Genomic DNA, 18,684 nt, shown 5'->3' on the forward strand with positions numbered 1-18,684 from the left:
GCCCTGAATGGGGGGCTTCCGGGGCCAGAGCCCCAGGCTGGGGCCTGCAGGCAGCCACGGTCCTCCCAGCAAACTCCAACAACTCGCACTTTACAGATGAGAAGACAAGTTCCCAGACACACACACCATTGACAGAGCCCAGCCGGGAGCAAGCTCCTTAGAGGAACAGCCACGGAGCTGGTCCCCAAGTCTCAGTGGCCCGTCCAGAGGGTGGGGACACCCAGTTCATGCAGCTGGTGTGAAGGAGGAATGTTCTGCCACAGAGCAAGTGCCGCCAAAGCATTTGCTCTTGTTGTTTGGCCTTTTGGGGGTCTTTTTGGCCATCAGGAGCAGAAGATTCCAGTAATCATTCCCAATTCCAGGCGCGTCCTCGCTAATGATGCACGCACACCCTCTTCCCGGTTTTGTGTATCACTTATTTGTCCATTCGGGCTTCCCTGTGGCTCAGACGGTAAAGAATCCGCCTGCCGTACGGGAGACCTGGGTTCGATCCCTGGGTTGGGAAGATCCCCTGGAGGAGAGCATGCAACCCACTCCAGTATTCTTGCCTGGAGAATCCCACGGACAGAGGAGCCTGGCGGGCTCCAGTCAAGGGATCACAAAGAGTCGGACACGACTGAGCACATTCGTCCACTCATCATTTCCTCTCCTCGATCCTACATTCCTCGCCCCCATTCTGCTCCCCTGCAAAGGACCGCTCGAATGGTTTTAATGTGTCACTTTCCGTTCTTGTGATTCTTGCGAAACACGCGGTGTGGTTAGGGTGTGTGTATTTTTAACTTGTGCAGACGGCACTGTGTTCTCCACGTCGTTGTCCTCGCCCCCGTTTTGCTTTGTTTTTAATCTATGTTTAATTGAAGGATAATGGCTTTACAGTAAGGTGTTGGCTTCTGCCATACATCAGCACGAGTCAGCCACAGGTATAGATATATCCCCTCCCTCTTGAACCTCCCTCCCACCTCCCACCCCATCCCACCTCTCTAGCCCTGGTGTGAGTTCCCTGAGTCATACAGCAAAGCCCCACTGGCTGTCTAGTTTATACATGGTAGTGTGACTCTCAACCCCATTTTAAAGTTCTGCTGGTCTCGCTCCGTGCACATCCTGGCTTCTATTTTCTATTTTCTGCTCTTCTAGCGCACTTAGATGTTTGCCATGGGCATACACTACTGTTATAATAACAACCTGTATGCTGGTTTAAATTATATGGAGATGAATACTTTAAAAAGTAAGTAAATACAGCCCAGTGAGAAGCCTGGGGCCTGGCAGCCAGCTCCAAACTCTCCACACGCCTCTGGGGGTTCCTCAGTGCTGTAGGGGAGCCCGCTCCCCAAGGTTCCTGCTTGGGAGGGGCGTCCGCCCAGCCCTGCCTTCCTGAGGCCGAGTCAGCCCCACAGATCTGTGCTCAGTGTCTGCAGCCACACGACGGCAGGCCCCAGGGCAGCCCCTGAGGCGTCCTGCTTCCCCGAGGAGCTGGGGGCTCACCCAGCCCCTGTGGGCCTGGACTTGCCCTGACTTCCTTCATCTGGGCCAGAGCAGTTTAACGTGTTCTTCATTCATCTCATAAATATTTTTTACCTTTATTGAAGTATGGTTGATTTACAGTATTGTGTTAATTTCTGCTATACAGCAAAGTAACTCAGATCTACCTACATATTCTTTTTCATGTTCTTTTCCATTACAGCTTATCACAGGATATAAACACAGCTCCCTGTGCTAAACAGTAGGCCCTTGTTGTTTAGCCGTCCTGTATATACCTGTTTACGTTTGCAAATCCCAGACTCCCGGTCCTTCCCTCCCCACCACCTGGGCAACCACAAGTCGCTCTCTGTATCTGGGAGTCTGTTCTTGTTTTGCAGATGTGTTCATTTGTGTCGTAGTTTAGATTCCACATGTAAATGGTGTCACTGGCATTTGTCTTTCTGTTTCTGACTTACTTCCCTTCGTATGACACTTTCTAAGTCATCCATGTTACTGCCATTCTTTTTGGTGGCTGAGTCATATTCCGTCGCGCGCACGCTCCGCTCCCGTATTCCGTCGCGCGCACGCACCACACCCATATTCCGTCGCGCGCACGCTCCGCTCCCGTATTCCGTCGCGCGCACGCTCCGCGCCCGTATTCCGTCGCGCGCACGCACCACGCCCGTATTCCGTCGCGCGCACGCTCCGCGCCCGTATTCCGTCGCGCGCACGCACCACGCCCATATTCCGTCGCGCGCACGCTCCACGCCCGTATTCCGTCGCGCGCACACACCGCACCTATATTCCGTCGCGCGCACGCTCCACGCCCGTATTCCGTCGCGCGCACACACCGCACCTATATTCCGTCGCGCGCACGCTCCGCTCCCGTATTCCGTCGCGCGCACGCTCCGCGCCCGTATTCCGTCGCGCGCACACACCGCACCTATATTCCGTCGCGCGCACGCTCCGCTCCCGTATTCCGTCGCGCGCACGCTCCGCGCCCGTATTCCGTCGCGCGCACACACCGCACCTATATTCCGTCGCGCGCACGCTCCGCTCCCGTATTCCGTCGCACGCACGCACCACACCCATATTCCGTCGCGCGCACGCTCCGCTCCCGTATTCCGTCGCACGCACGCACCACACCCATATTCCGTCGCACGCACGCTCCACCCCCATATTCCGTCGCGCGCACGCTCCACGCCCGTATTCCGTCGCGCGCACGCTCCACCCCCGTATTCCGTCGCGCGCACGCTCCGCTCCCGTATTCTGTCGCGCGCACGCTCCGCACCCGTATTCCGTCGCGCGCACGCTCCGCGCCCGTATTCCGTCGCGCGCACGCTCCACCCCCGTTTTCCGTCGCGCGCACGCTCCGCTCCCGTATTCTGTCGCGCGCACGCTCCGCACCCGTATTCCGTCGCGCGCACGCTCCGCGCCCGTATTCCGTCGCGCGCACGCTCCACCCCCGTTTTCCGTCGCGCGCACGCTCCGCACCCGTATTCCGACGCGCTCACGCTCCGCTCCCGTATTCTGTCGCGCGCACGCTCCGCGCCCTCTCCGTTCGTCGTTGATGGACACGGAGGTTGTTTCCGTGTCTTGGCGACTGTGACTAGTGCTGCTGTGAACATGGTGGAGCGTATATCTTTTCATATTATGGTTTTGTCTGGGAATGTCTCCAAGTACGGGATTGCTGGATCATGCGGCAACTCTATTTCTAGTTATTTGAGGAACCTCCGCCCTTTTCTCCAAAAGTTTACATTCCCACCAACAGTTCCCTTTCATCCACACCCTCTCCTGCATTTATTATTTGCAGACTTTTTAATGATGGCCGTTCTAACCAGTGTGAGGCACCTCGTTGTTGTTTTGGTTCGTCCCATAAATACTTTTTCAGCATCTCTCATGTTTCAGGACTGGGTCAGGCCTGGGGGAGGCCGGAGCAGGAGAGACAGCAGCCCCTGCCGTCGGGCGCCTGCAGTCCAGGGGCGATGGGGGGCACGGTGAAGGAAGGGTGACTCTGGCGGCGGTTTCAGCACAGTTGCCCTGAGTCCGCCCCAGAAGGAATGCTTACAGTGTCGTAAGTGTGAACCCAGGGAAAGCTGCCTTGGTCTGGAATATCAGAGAGGCTTCCAGGAGGAAGGAGGGGTTATGCTCTGGGACCGGAAGGAGCGGTCGGCTTGGCCAGGTGAAGCGAGACAGGGCCGCTTTCCAGGCAGAGGGGGCAGCGCGCGAAGGCCCGAGCTTGGAGTCTTCTGGGAGCCGGGAGGCGGCCGGCGAGGGGGAGGCAGACGGAAAGGGAGGCCGAGGTGGGCAGGTCTCACGGGGCCCCTCAGCCCGCGGTGAGGGCCAGGAGCTTCATCCCGAGTCCACAGGGGGCCCCTGACAAGGCGTGAAGCAGGGAAGCAACGCGATCCGGTTGGAGTTTGTCCTAATACCGCTCTGGCTGCAGTCTTGAAAAGGGATCACCTTACAGGTCCCTGTTGGAGCACTCAGAGCAAGTTTGAAAATGGCCGGGTACCCATTCACCCAAGAGCCCTGAGCCCCGCTCGGTGCCTCTTTTTCCCTCCAGTGCTGTTGAGGTATAATTGACGTATATCAGCGTGTATGTTTAAGGTATGCAGCAGAATGGCTTTAGTTATTTGTTTAGGCTGCGTCGAGTCTTAGTGGCAGCACTCGGGATCTCCGTGACACCATGTGGGATCTTTCGTTACAGCGCGTGGACTCTCCAGCTGCGGTGCGCGGGCTCAGTAGTTGCGGCGCGTGCCTTCAGTTGCTCTGTGACACACAGCCTAGTGATTGGACTCACATACATCATGAAAGGGTCACCGCACTCAGTTCAGTGTAAATCCATCCTCTCATGTAGATACAGAATTGCTGTTGCTCCGTCACTCAGCCCTGCCCGACTCTTTGCGACCCCATGCACTGCAGCACGCCAGGCCTCCCTGTCCTTCACCAACACCTGGAGTTTCCTCAAACGCATGTCCATTGTGTGGATGATGCCATCCAACCAGCTCATCCTCTGTCGCCCCCTTCTCCTCCTGCCCTCAGTCTTTGGAAATAGAAAACAAGAAAGTTTTCCTTCTGAGGAAAACACTTAAGATTTACTCTCTTCACAGCTTTCATTTATAATATATAGCAGTATTTGTCTCTGACTTATTTCACTTAGGTTCAGCCACGTTGTTGCAAATGGCAAGACTTCTTTTTTTTTGTAGCTGAGTACTATTCCACTGAGTGTGTACCGCGTCGTCGTCATCCGTTCATTATTGATGGGCACTTAAATTCCTTCCATATCTGGGCTGTGGCAGATAACAGTGCAAACACAGGAACACATGTATCTCTTCTAATTTGTGTTTTTATTTTCTTCTGATAAAGACCCAAGAGTGGAATTTCTGGATCGTGTGGAAGCTCTCTTTCTAATTCTTTGGAGGAGTCGCCATACTTTCTCCTGTAGTAGCTGCACCAATTTGTGTTCCTGCCAACGGTGCACGGGGAATGGTGCACAGTCCCCTTTATCCCACAGCCTCGCCAGGGCTATTGTTCGTTGTCTTTTTTTGCGACGGCCGTTCCGACAGGCGTGAGGCACTCCATTGTGGCTTTGATTTGCAGTTCCCGGATGACTAGAGACGCTGAGCATCTTTTTGCGTGTCCGTCCCCCTTTGTACGTCTTCTTTGGGGAGAATGTCTACTCACCTCCGCTGTCCATTTTTAAGATCAGGTTGTTTTTGGACCTTGAGTGGTATGAGTAGTGTATGTTGGGTATTAACCCCTGATCGGACATATCTGTTGCAAATACCTTTTCGAATTCAGCAAGCAGCTCTCTTATTTTGCTGACAGTTTCCTTTGTTGAGCACAAGCTTTTTAGTTTGATGTGACCCTGTTTGTTTGTTTCTGCTTGTGTTGCACTTGCCCGAGGCGATAGATCCAAAAACACTGTTACTAAGACTGATGTCAAAGAGCACACTGCTTGTGTTTTCTTCTAGAAGTTTAAGTCTTTATTCTACATTTATTGCTGTGTGTGGTATTTGTAAGAAGGAAGCCCAGTTTGATTCTTTTGCACGTAGCTGTCCAGGTTTGCCCGACACGATCTGTTGAAGAAGCTGTCACTTCCCCTGTGCAGTCTTGCCTCCCTTGTGGACGGGTGGCCCGTGTAAGTGTGATCTCATTTCCGGGTTGAGGAGGCTGTCATTTCCCCTGTGCAGTCTTGCCTCCCTTGTTGTGGACGGGTGGCCCGTGTAAGTGTGACCTCATTTCCGGGTTGAGGAAACTGTCATTTCCCCTGTGCAGTCTTGCCTCCCTTGCTGTGGACGGGTGGCCCGTGTAAGTGTGACCCCATTTCCGGGTTGAAGAAGCTGTCACTTCCCCTGTGCAGTCTTGCCTCCCTTGCTGTGGACGGGTGGCCCGTGTAAGTGTGACCTCATTTCCGGGTTGAGGAGGCTGTCATTTCCCCTGTGCAGTCTTGCCTCCCTTGTTGTGGACGGGTGGCCCGTGTAAGTGTGACCTCATTTCCGGGTTGAGGAAGCTGTCATTTCCCCTGTGCAGTCTTGCCTCCCTTGCTGTGGACGGGTGGCCCGTGTAAGTGTGACCTCATTTCCGGCTCTCTGCTCTGCTCCGGTCGTCTGTGTGTCTGTCTTTGTGCGCTCGCTGTGCTGGTTTGATTACTGGAGCTTCGTGGTGTGGTCTGCAGTCAGGCCTTGTGTTGCCGTCCCTCTACCTGAGAGCCTGTCATAAAATGTCTGCCTGTCCATTTCTCTGGACCCTGTGTCCCCCACCCAACTCCAGGCACACCAGATGGGAGGCTCATACTGCCGAGTCAGCCTTCTGTGTCTGTCTCTCTGCCGCTGTCCGTCCCCACCCTGGACCTGCCTTTGGTGCTAACCCCGGCTCTCTCCAGGCATCAGATGTAGGACTCATGTTTGCCAGGTCATAGCTGCCCCCGTGGCTGCTCTTGAATCTCACCCTGGGCAGTCTCCCCAGTGTCCTGCGGGGTCTGCACTGAGGTTGGGAACATCTGCAGATGTAGAGACCACAGCGTTGCCCTCTCTCCTCGCCGACGCAGGCATCCTGGACCTGGGGCCCTGAGGGCCAGGGCGCCATCCTGCTGGTAAACTGTGACCGAGACACACCCTGGTTGCCCCAGGAGGACTGCAGTGATGAGAAGGTCTACAGCAAAGAAGGTGTGTGGGGTCTGCACTCGGGGCTGCGAGGAGGGGCAGGGAGGGGCAGTGGGGACATTCACGCCAAGTCTTGGGCAAAGCGGGAGGCCAGTGTGACCTTGGCTCTCCTGAGGATTGGACTCAGGTATCCACTCTTGCTAAGAACAGCTGGCGAAACTATCATTACTGTTTGGTTGGATTGGAACCACACTTTTTACGAAGCTGCACATATGTTAAAAAACGGAGCAGAAGGATGTTCCAAAAGTGTTACGGGAGGTCCTCGGTGGTATTGGAGATAGCAACTACTTTTTACGCTTTACTATAGTCTCCATAATACATACGTTTGGGGTTTGCTTTCTCCTACTTATGAAAGTAACAGGCCAACATTCCAGCCAAACTCCATAATACATACGTTTGGGGTTTGCTTTCTCCTACTTATGAAAGTAACAGGCCAACATTCCAGCCAAACTCCATAATACATACGTTTGGGGTTTGCTTTCTCCTACTTATGAAAGTAACAGGCCAACATTCCAGCCACAGTTCTTTGTTTTTCTTTTTGAATTGAGATATGGTTGACATAGGCAGTATGTAAGTTTAAGGCACACAGCATAGTGATTTGATTCCCATACATCATGAAGTGAGTATCACAAAAAGTCCAGTAAACATCCATCATCTCATATAGGTACACAATTAAAGAAATAGAAAAAAAATTCTTGAGAGGAGCCCTCTTAGGATTGACTCTCTTACCGACCTTCATGTGAGACACGCAGCAGTGTCTGTGAGATGAGCCGTGTTGCTCCCTCCCGAGTGCCGTCATCCGGTCCCCTGCGCCCCAGAGCGGTCCTCTCAGTCCCAACCGCCTCTCGCCTCCGCCCCCAGACCTGAAGGACATGTCCCAGATGATCCTGCGGACCAGAGGCCCCGAGCACCTCCCCGCCGGCTACGAGACCGTCCTCTACATCTCCATGTCGGACTCGGACAAAGTGGGCGTGTTCTGCGTGGAGAGTGAGTGTCCCCAGCCCGCCCTCCAGCCGCTGCTGCCCCTCGGGGAGCAGGCTTCACCCTCTAAGGCTCCCCAGGGCCCCCTTAGTCGTCACGGGGGCGGGTGGCTTGAGCGGTCCAGGACTGGCCTCTTGGTAATGGGTCAACCATCATCCAGGGTCACCGCGGCCCTGTGAAGTCAGGGCCCCAAGGGCGCGACCTCTCTGCCCTCAAGGAGTCAGCGGTGACAGTCACAGGGCTGGAGGCGCCCAGCATGAGCCTGGGCAGGAAGGGCTTTGTGAGTCATCCTTCACAGACTCACGTCACCTTCGTGACACCTGAGGCAGGGACCCACCCTCTCCCCGGCCAGGTGTTTCTCGGACTTTCTGAAAATGAAAAACTGCCCCTTTTTTTTTGGCGAGCCAGGTCTTCATTGCAGCATGGGGGATCGTTAGTTGCGGCACGTGGGCTCGTGGGCTCACGTGGGCTCATGTGGCCTCTGGTTCCCTGACCAGGGATCAATCCCGGGCCCCTGCAGTGGGAGCGTGGAGTCTCAGCCACTGGACCCGCCGCCCTGACTTTGAAAGAGCCCCTGATGATGCTGTGCGCACCCTCAAGGAGTAGACCCCTGCTCCTCTTGCCAAGGACAGGGCGTCCAGGCCCCCCTGTGCGGGAAACATGCTTCTGCGAGAGGCTAGTGCCCGCAGCTGCCCGCTCTGTCTCATGCCTTCTGTGGTTGGCTGTTGAGCCCCTCCGTGGGATCCCTGGGTCAGCACCCTGGCCTCAGGGAGGGGACAGTCTGTGAGGGAGATGTCACAGGGAGCTTGACGAGGCAAGGACACAGAGCAAGTAGTAGGGGACAGCAGGTAGAGGCGGGAGCCACCGGCCCTGAGGGTCGGGGGGCGTCTCCAAGCGGGCGACGTCTTAGTCGAGACCCAAACCAGCCATGAGAAGTGCTGAGTGCTCAGTCGTGTCCAGCTCTCTGCAACCCCGTGGACTGCAGCCCACCAGGCTCCTCCGTCCATGGGGATTTCCCAGGCAACAATACTGGAGAGGTTTACCATGCCCTCCTCCAGGGGATCTTCCCACCCCAGGGAGTGAGCCCAGGTCTCCCGACAGTGAGAAAGCATCAGCCATCCCTGAGCCGAGGGAGGAGTGTTACAAGCAGCGGGAACTGGTCTGGAGCGCTGGGGAGCAGACAGCAGGCCGCAGCAAGGGTTGTGCTGGAGTCAAGGTCAGCGGACTGGGCAGGGGCCAGGGCAGAGAGAGGGCTTGGATTGACTCTAAGTGCAGCCGAAAGCCATTAGAGGCTTTTAAGCAAGCTACTGTCAGGCTCTGATTTATGTGTTAAAAAGCTCTCTCAGCAAAATAGTCCGTGATTTGCCATGGTGTGGGGTGGAGCTGCCCTTCGTGCCTGTCTCTCCTGGAGCCTGGGGTCTCCTAGCTCTGGAACCCACCTCACGGAACAGGCCCACTCAGAACCGGGGCAGGTCCCGGTGACCCTGAGCCCTCACCTCTGGGAGGGGTTCCACCAGGACCGCAGTGGACAGCTGCCACCTGAAGCCCGTTCTCCTGCTGATCCGCCCCGGGATCGGGCAGTGACCGCTGCGGGCTGGAAGGTCCCCAGTCAGGCCGGCTCCACTGCCCCAGGGGGCCCGAGCCGTTGCTATTTTCCCCATCCAGGCCGGGGTTACCACAGTGGGTGGGGCTGCTGGCCGGGCAGGAGGGGTACGGGCAGCCCCTGAGGTCACATTGTGACACTCAGCCTGCTCCTACCGGTGGCCCCCGGCCTTGACCTGGAGGCCTTTCTGAGGGTGGCGGTAGGCTGAGGTCTGGCTCGTGATTACGTCCGTCCCCTGCCCAGCCTTCCGAGCTGGGCCCCGAGCAGACAGGAGCCACCACTGGGAGCGCTTTGCTGCACCACCATCCCCAGGCTGTGTTATCAGGTTGCCATCCTGCAGAGGGGCACGGCCTCACTGACGCAGCGATGAGCCCAGGAGAGTCCGTCTCCCCCAGAACCGAAGCCCCAGGTGAACACTCGGCACCGAGGAGCAGGCTGAGAGGGATTCATTGGTGGCACGGTTTCCTTTTCTTCCTTTTGTGCGACACCTTGAGATCTCTGTCAAACACCAAGTGCACTGTGGATGAGGCTGTGCGGTGTTACACGAATGTCACGTGTCACTCATGTACCCAACGGCCAGGGGCCAGGCTGGGGGCTCAGAGACCCTGAGAGGCCGTTCTGGAGCCCAGGGGGTTCAGATCCCAGGTGTGGGCAAGTCTCCTCAGCAGGCCAGGCCTTGGGTACCTCGTGTGGGATGTCACTCGTGGCTAAGGAGAGGCCTGACTGTCCCCTTGGCAACAGAGATCAAATAAGAAGCATGTCAGCACTCAGCAGCCGGTCCGTGGAACGCTCTCCGTGGATGACAACTGCTTCTTTCAGGGGGCTGTTATTGTGATCGTTAATTATAGTCATTGACGTGGACAGGCGTCCCCAGTGCTGTTAGGAAGACCCAGGAATGTGTACCCCAGCCTCAGATTCTGCCCTTGGATCTCAGAGGTCAGCACCTCACCTTTCTCTACAGGGCTACAGTGACCAGCTTGTCCCAGTTTGCCCAGGACTTTCCTGGTTTTTGCACTAAAAATCCCTCATTCTGAAAAGCCCCTCAATCTCGGGCAAACCAGGACAGTTGATCACACTATCAGAGTCTCCTTGGAGGTGGAATGACTCCACACTGACTGAAAGGGTGATGCCACGTGCCAGCCCCTCCTGGGGCTAAGGAGAGGTCAGGGTGGCTGGCGGGGCCAGCCCGAGGCGCGTGGGCCGCGCCATAGAGGGGCATTGTTGGTTCCTGCAGGGGGAGCTGGCCACGCGGAGGCAGGCCTGCGTCCAGCTGGGGATGGGAGACGGGGGAAGGAGGCTCCGGGGACAGTGGCTGATTGTTCCCACCGAGCGATCGATCTGCCCCGAGCTGGCCTGAGATACTGTGGGCCACAGACAGGAAAGACCACACTCAGGTGGGCCAAAACGCGTCCGTGTACCCCACCCGGCTCCCCTGCCAGAGCCCCACCCTCCCAGGCCCCGGGGGAGCTCACACGCAGCCCTGAGCCATGGGAAATTTCCGGAGCTTTCTGGAAAGACAAGTCAGCTTCGTGGCCTGAGACCGTTTTCCCAGCATCAGTTCAAGTACAGCCTGGGACTCGTGGTCATGGGAGGCCCTGGGTCCCTGGGGGAGAGTTTTTTTAATGAGGCAGAGCCCTCTGGACCTCCTCAGTGGTTGGGACACAGGGTGCGTGTCTTTTCCGCGTGAGAAGGATGCTGCCTTTCACACTGACCTGTGACAAACCCCTTGGGACACGCAGTCTTGGTCTGCCTTCCTCATTTCTTGGGCCCACCCACAGAAAGGGAGGTGAGGTGTTTTTTCTTTGCCTTCTATTCCTAAACCATTCAACGAGAAGGTCGTGAGTTTTTCACAATAGGGTCTGCCGATACATTCACAGGTTCTCATAACAGTAATACCAGAGGGTCCCAGCTGTGTTACCGGTCATTACCCTTGGTTACCAAGCTTACCTCAGTTCCTGATTTTATCTTGCAAGCACCTTATAGCATAAGTGTTATTGCCTCCCATTTAACAGATGAATAAACTGAGACTCAGGAAGGTTAAGTGAATTCCCTGGGGTTTTGCAGCTTGAAAGCCAGAGAGGTGGTTGAACCCGCATCTCTGACTCTGGAAGTCGCAACCACTAAAGCAGCCTGCCCTCAGAGAGCTGTGTTTATAACCAAGACCTGACCGAGCGCCGTGTCTTGTGTGAGGCGCCATCCTGAGCTCGAGCTTCGCTGGCTCCCCGGTTCACTTTGTGACTTTCGATCGAGCACCCAGTCCATGCTGTTCTAGTTACACGTTGCAGCCCTCGGGCGCCTGCTTATTAACCGTTCCCTTTGTTGTTGACAACAGTCCTAAGCTGAGCCTGACTCTGCCCTTCCAGCTCTGCAGGGCATAAAGAAGCTTCTCCTGGGACTGCATAGGGTCCTACCTCCGCGCGTTTGGCAATGCAAGTATCGCGTCTCCTCGCTGCCCACCTCTGCCACCCCCAAGGGCATCTCAAAGGCTGCCTTTCTCCGCTCAGACGCCTCCCACCCTACTCCCTTCCTCTGCCTCCCAGTAACCCTCCAGCTCACTCACCGCAGAGCTCTTCTGTGATGCTTCCCTCATCTGTGCGATCTTATCATCAGCTGCACCTTGCGAGGGGCCACTTCTTGACCCTCTCTGTCTCCCCCAGAGGTCCTTGCCCATGTCAGAGAGCAGTAACTCTGTATATGTGCTCTGAATTGGCCTGAAAGTGCTCCCATACGGAGTGACATGGGAGCATGGTGCATTCGGCAGATTTTATCAAACACAACCTGCGCTGGGCCCGGCCGGGCCTGTCTCAGCCATCATGCAAGTGACAGGCTCTGGGGGCCAACAGATGAACACTGAGGTCATGCCCGTTTAACGGCTGGGACGAGGGAGGACGGGGGTGCAGACGCTGCAGACAGATGCCTGGCTTGGTCTCTGGGGATCTGGGCGCAGTGCAGAAGCCTGAAGGAGGGAGACAAGCCTTCTGAGCAGAGGGAACACTGCTGCGAGGAGCCAGGAGGTCTCAGTGGGCTAGGAGTGCGGGGAAACTGGCCTTTCCTCCCAGCCGCAAACGTGTGCAACCAGGAAAGAAAAATGCACAGCGAGAGACCCACATGCTGATACGGCTTCCACTGTACGGAGGGGAACTGAGGGCATAAGTGGGTGTTTTCTTTATATAAAGGGGAGGAGAGGTTGGGGTTCAGAATTAGGGATTTGAGTCCCAGCTCAGCTACGTACTGGCTATATGACACCAGACAAGCCATTGTCCCTTCTGGGACTCAGTCTCCTCCTCTGTAAAATGGGAACAGTAACTCCCTTCTTCGCCATCACTGGCTCAGCTTCTCTCATCTGTCTCCTTCCTGGGGAGAGCTCACTCACTTTATAGCTGAGGCAGCGGGAAGCCAGGGAGGGCGTCTGGCCCGGGGCCACAGGGCTAGGGCCCAGCAGGGCTGGGACGGTGACCAGGCCGCGGCCCTTCCGGCAGCGTTTGCCGCTTGTGCTATCCCTGTGTCCAGAGGACAAGGGCTCTGCTGTCGCGCCCCCATCGGCGAGCCCGCCCCACGGTCGGCTGGGGGAGCGGGGCCTGACTAGGGTCCTTCTTCCTCCAGACCCCTTTTTCGGCCAGCGTTACGTCCACATCCTGGGCCGGCGGAAGCTCTTCCACGTGGTCAAGTACACAGGCGGCTCCGCGGAGCTGCTGTTCTTCGTGGAAGGCCTGCGTTTTCCCGACGAGGGCTTCTCGGGCCTGGTCTCCATCCATGTCAGCCTGCTGGAGTACATGGCCGAGGTGGGGGCCTCCGCCGGGAGGGGCTCCGGGGGCCGGAGGGGCTCCCCTTGGAGGAAGTCCAGGTTTGGAGACCTAAGTGCTCCCACCACCCGCACGCATCCGCCAGGGCCTCCGAGCCCCACCCTGGGGGTCCTCCTCACTGTACCTCTTCCCCAGGATGCCCTTCGGGTGTTCCTCTGACCTCACGCCTGTCCCCAGGTCTGCCTGCTCCCTGGAGAGTGTGTGTGTGTGTCTGTGAGTGTGCTCAGCCACTCAGTTGTGTCTGGCTCTTTGCGACCCCGTGGACTGTAGCAAGGTGCCCAGAGCAGAAACAGGAAGGCTGAGTCTGGCTCGATTATCATGTGAGCTGCCTTCAGGAAGAAAACTTCGATGCAACGAGATCAGACGTTAGTTGAGGAGCCAGGCTCCTCTGTCTGTGTGATCTCCCAGACAAGAATATCTGGAGTGGGTTACCATTTCCTTCTCCAGGGGATCTTCCTGACCCAGGGATCCAGCTTGCGGCTCCTACGTTGGCAGGCGGGCTCTTTACCGCTGAGCCACTGGGAAGCCCCCATCCCTGTCCAGGGTGGGTGTAGTTCAGGCACCCACTGGTTGGTATGAGGAGCAAACTAAGCCTCACGCATGTGCCCTGCTCTTCCCTCCCTAACGGGCCCTGCACCCTCGCCATGGGAGCTGCCAAACCCTGAATCCCAGTCCCGACCCACGTCCCCCCGCTGCAGCCGGATGTCTCGCGCACATGCGCTCCTGGTTTGCAGAAACTGAGCAAGGAGGCGAGTACCCGCCCCCTAGGGGAGCGGTGCCCCCAGCCAAGGCTGCGTCCCACTCGTAAGGCCGTCTCACCAAAACTGCAGTCCCGGAGCCCTGGCTCTCAGGCCCCCTTCAGTCAGATAGAGGGAGGGCTCGGCTGCCCCCTCAAACATGGGCTTGCTCCTCTGCTTCGCCTCTAGACCACTTCAAGGCGAGACGTGTGGGCTCCGCCGCAGGTGAAGCTGGCCCTCAGGGTTATGAGAAGGAGCTCAAGTCAGACTGCCCGGGTCTGAGCCCACAAGACACTGGGCAAGTGAACTGACCCCGTGTGCCTTGGTTTCCCTGCCTGGAAAATAGAAATGACAAATGCCTCTGCTTCCTGGCGTGATTGTGAGCATCCGTGCTTGTAGGAACTCATTCACAACGTGCTCTCGAGTCCCTGGGAGGAGGGAAAGGCAGAAAAACGGAGATAACGAGACGGGGCGGGGAGGGTCTACAGCAGCCTGGCCATCAGGGTCTCGGAGCGGCCCCTCCAACGGACACCAGCAGAAGGCAGACCCGTGCGGGAAGGGCCACCTCCATGCTCCCCACCAAGGGCAGGACACGGCTTCCTGTAGCTTTCCAAAGCCAGCCATGCAAAGAAATCTTATCTCATCTTCCCTCAGGTTCCGGACAAGCTTCCCGAACCTTTCCTTAAAGAAAAATCTGGACAGAGCAAAATTTCTCCCAGTAACGTTAAAATGTTCACATGTAGAAAAGAGCAAGGTACCCAGAGCAAAAACCGAGGAAGGCCGGGTCTGACTCAGTCATCATGTGAGCCGATTTCAGGAAAAAAACTGATGCAACAGGATCAGATAGCGGTTGAGATTGGCCTCAACAGCCAGACTGTCCGGGTTTAAATACAGGCTCACCCACTTACTGATCACTTGACCTTGGACAGCTATGTACAGTTTGTGAATCAGAGGTCTATGATTCAGTTTTCCTGTCTACAAAACAAAGATTAAAATAGTATGTACCCCTGAGTATGGCAGAAGTGAAATCTCACCTGTCAAAACAGGACCTGGCATACGTAAGTGCTCCATAATGTACTACTACTGGGAAAGTTTGGGGGCAGGAGGAGAAGGGGAAGCAGAGGATGAGATGGTGGGTGGCATCCCTGACTCGATGGACATGAGTCTGAGTGAACTCCGGGAGTTGGTGATGGACAGGGAGGCCTGGCGTGCTGCGGTTCATGGGGTCACAGAGTCGGACACGACTGCGCGACTGGACAGCAGTTACTGGTCTCACCTACTTTGTTAGACGGGAGTGAGAAGCACCCTGACAGGACTTCCTGATCTCTTCTCTCCCACGCCCAGGGGATCCCTCTGACGCCCATCTTCACGGACACCGTGACGTTCCGTATCGCTCCGTGGATCATGACCCCCAACATCCTGCCTCCCGTGTCGGTGTATGTGTGCTGGTAAGCGGAGGGCACAGTGCAGACAGGCAAAGAGGCTAGAGCCGAGGCTTCGGGCGCAGAGAGACCTGGGTTCATGCTTGTTACTTCTCAGCCGTGTGACCTGGAGCAACTAGCTTAAGTTCTCGGTGCCTCTGTTTCTCTGAGATGGTGACATCACAGAGTCTCTGAGAGGGTTAAGTGGGATGAAGCAGGCAAAGCATTCATGAAGGTCCTGGTGCAGAGTTTTTTGTGCTCTAAAAATGATAGATAGCTGCGTTTTCTTTCCCGTACCTTGGACCCTTACCACATACTTGGGAACCTTCCTCTGTGATGGATATTCAGTTCGTGTTATTCACCCAGCAGCTTTTCATTGAGCGTGTTCTGTGCTAGAGAGCCCCCGTGTGACGAGAAGCAGGTGAAAGAAGTGCCTGCAGGCGATGCTGGCCACAGGCCCCTGTGTCCTGAGCCCATCCCCTGCCTCCGGGTTAGGCTAGCTGTTCCTTGGAAATCTGGGAGTCAGAGGTGGCAGGCTTGGGGGAGGCAGGGTGAGAAATCCCCTCCTCGCTTTGTTTGTTCGTGACTGTGGCAGACACTGCAGGAAGGGCTGAGTTTGCGCGGCCCTTGACTCCAGCAGGCTCTGCACAGGTGAGCACAGAGGGGCTTCAGCTGCCCAGCAGGCCCGGCCCCGGGGCCTGCCGCCGCGCCTCCGCCGTGGCGGGCCTGTGCTTCCTCATGCTCCCCTGTGCTCTCTCCCTCTTGCCCGCGCTTCTCAGCATGAAGGACAACTACCTGTTCCTGAAAGAGGTGAAGAACCTGGTGGAAAAAACCAACTGCGAGCTGAAGGTCTGCTTCCAGTACATGAACCGGGGAGACCGCTGGGTCCAGGTGAGGCCCCCGGGCCGGGAGGGCGCGGCTCAGGACTCGGCAGAGGCGGCTGAGGGCCTGCACCCCGGCGGCAGCTGCTCCGCGGGTGACTCCTGTCAGATCACGTGTGCGTGTGCACCGGGACCCCGACGCGCCAGGCGGCCCGCTGCAGCCTCTCAGAGGAGCGGACGGCTGGAGCAGCCGGGACGTCCACCCGTGGCGGGGGGCGACCGCGTGGCCGGCGGCCTCTCTGTGGAGCGCTCCACAGCAGCCAGGAAGGAGCCAGTCTGTGAATACAGCACGGCTCTCAGGTTCAGGTGCTCCTCGCAGGGAGGTGTACGCAGGGTGTTGCCGGTGTTTAAAGCGGGGTCAGTGTGAGTGCAGGCACGCTGGGGACGTGCAGAGACTGAGGAAGGCTGTATGGGAAGGAAGCCTTGTGTGCGCGGGGACGGGGGAGGTGGCGGGAGGCCCCTGGAGGCCCCCTGGGTGCACTGGATGGCTCTTCCCGCTGTCCCCGCAGGATGAAATCGAGTTTGGCTACATCGAGGCCCCGCACAAAGGCTTCCCCGTGGTGCTGGACTCCCCCAGAGACGGAAACCTGAAGGACTTCCCGGTGAAGCAGCTCCTGGTGAGAGGCTGAGGGCTGTCTTGCAAGATGGGGTCGGGGCGCAGCCCTGGGGCTGCAGGGCAGAGCAGTGAGGAGGCCTCGGGCACCCCTCTGTCCCCGGGAGTCTCAGGAAGAACCCCAGAGCAGGTTGCCGTTCCTTCTCCAGGGGATCTTCCCAACCCAGGGATCGAACCCGGGTCTCCTGCGTTGCAGGCGGACTCTTTACCGTCCGAGACACCTGGGTAGCCCCTCGGCAAGTTAGCCCGCTGCTTCCGTCTTCTCATCTGCGGAATGGGTCATTGGAATAGTAGCCTCCGACATCCCTTCCTGCTCTCATCACTGATACTGCGGGAGGCAGAGGCCTGCCCCTGCCCCTGCCCCCACCCCCAACTTGCAGCAAAATACATTTCAAGGAGGAAACTTTTAAGCCGTTGTTGAAAAGCGTGGTTCCAACTTCAAAGCTCATTAAGGCTGTGATTTTTCAGTTCATGAGTTTTTTAAAAAAGCAATCTAACCCTTGATCCTAGAGGTCATTACCACTCTCTTTTTATGCCCTCAACAACCAATTGAATGAGGACAGAACCAAAATCAGTCTTCTTTGTACTGACCTTCTGCCCTGAACAGGCAGGGAGAGCTTGGGCGGAGCATGAAAGGTAGGCTGGGGATCTTTCCCAAAGCAACATGCAGGACGGCCTCCCACGAGACACCAGAGCTGCTCAGAGGCGGCCCTCTCCAAGTCTGCACCTGCCGCTTGAGAGCAGCCACCAACCTCGTCCCCGCATCGCGGGGAGATGGCAGAGCCAGCGCTGTGAGCACACAGCTCTGGAACGCCAGATGGAGCTGGCCTCGAGTCCCAGTTCCACCCCTTAGCAGCAGTGCGACCTTGGGCCAGCAACTTAACCTCCTCAGGCCTCAGTATGCTCATCTGTGAAACAAGGATCAAAATGGTATCCATCTCACAGACTTGTTGTGAAGATTGAAGGCGTGATCTAAGACACCCGAGCTGCTCCCGACACAAGGACTATTATTAGCTGTTGTTCTGGTTCTCATTCCCCAGCCCTGGACATGGTCCTCGTATGGACTGTCCAGGGGCAGTCAAACCAGTCAGCAGTTGCCACAGGCCTGAGAACCGAGGCCTCTCAGATCCTGTTCTCACTTTCTTCCCGGGTCACCACCTGCCTGCATTGTTCCAGGCTGGCCTGGTACCAGTGCCCTGGGCTGCATTGTTCCTGGAGGCCTGGGCCAAGCCCGGCTCTGTGCTGCGTGCCTGCCCGCTGGTGTGAGGCTATAAAACCCCAGCTGCCCCAGCCTCTGGCAGATCACACCTTGCCATCTTGGGTTCCCAGGAGAGAAAGCGCTAAGCTGCAACCATTTGCCCCTCTGGGCACAGCTGTCCCTTGAGCCTCTGAGCTGGGCCAGGATAAGCCATGTCTTCTCACTCTATGACTTTTATTAGCAAGGATGTTTGTCAGACAAGCCTCGTTCCAGCCCCAGTGCAAGCTCTCAAGCAAGATCCCTACCTTTTTACGAAAAACAAAAATCATCAAAGGAAACGTAAAATTCAGCGAGCCACAGGGGCTTTATCGCACTCATTATGGGGGTTGTATCATGTGATTGCAGTCTGTTAGAGCTCTGTGCTAAGAAGGAGTCTGAGGCTGCGTCTGGGCTCAGTGCACAAGTATGGTTGATTGGGGCTGGGCTGAAATTGTATATATGTTACTTATCTGATGTTCTTGCATGTATTGGTCAGCTTTCACTTGATAAGACTGTAGTAACAAACAGCCCCCATCCATCAATAGCTAACATCAGCAAAGGTCCGTCTGTTTCTTGCTCACATTAACGGAGGAACAGAGATGTCAATGGCACAAAACAAGGACCAACCATGAAATCACCAGTATGTCTCTGTGTTTCAGAAATAGAGACGGATGCAGACTCAGATGTGCGCGTGCACACACACACACACTCACACTCACACTCTTACCGACGTGCTCACAGACAGCCTCCCCGTGCCGAGTTCCTATGCTTCAGCGGGAGCA

The 18,684-nt window shown here is 56.7% G+C and overlaps 1 protein-coding gene across 2 annotated transcripts in view; it reads left to right on the plus strand.

Moving 5' to 3' along the window:
* The window catches only part of PADI2 (peptidyl arginine deiminase 2), a 54,954-nt gene that overhangs the window by 26,333 nt on the left and 9,937 nt on the right, over window positions 1–18,684 (plus strand). For both annotated transcript variants that reach the window (XM_052636368.1, XM_052636369.1), the window contains exons 5-10: window positions 6,512–6,629; window positions 7,488–7,613; window positions 12,814–12,992; window positions 15,095–15,198; window positions 15,951–16,062; window positions 16,562–16,669. In XM_052636368.1, the coding sequence (XP_052492328.1) occupies window positions 6,512–6,629; window positions 7,488–7,613; window positions 12,814–12,992; window positions 15,095–15,198; window positions 15,951–16,062; window positions 16,562–16,669 (747 nt within the window). The remainder of the gene's footprint in view (window positions 1–6,511; window positions 6,630–7,487; window positions 7,614–12,813; window positions 12,993–15,094; window positions 15,199–15,950; window positions 16,063–16,561; window positions 16,670–18,684) is intronic.

The sequence above is a fragment of the Budorcas taxicolor genome, chromosome 2, assembly GCF_023091745.1.
Source record: "Budorcas taxicolor isolate Tak-1 chromosome 2, Takin1.1, whole genome shotgun sequence".
Taxonomy (NCBI): Eukaryota; Metazoa; Chordata; class Mammalia; order Artiodactyla; family Bovidae; genus Budorcas; species Budorcas taxicolor.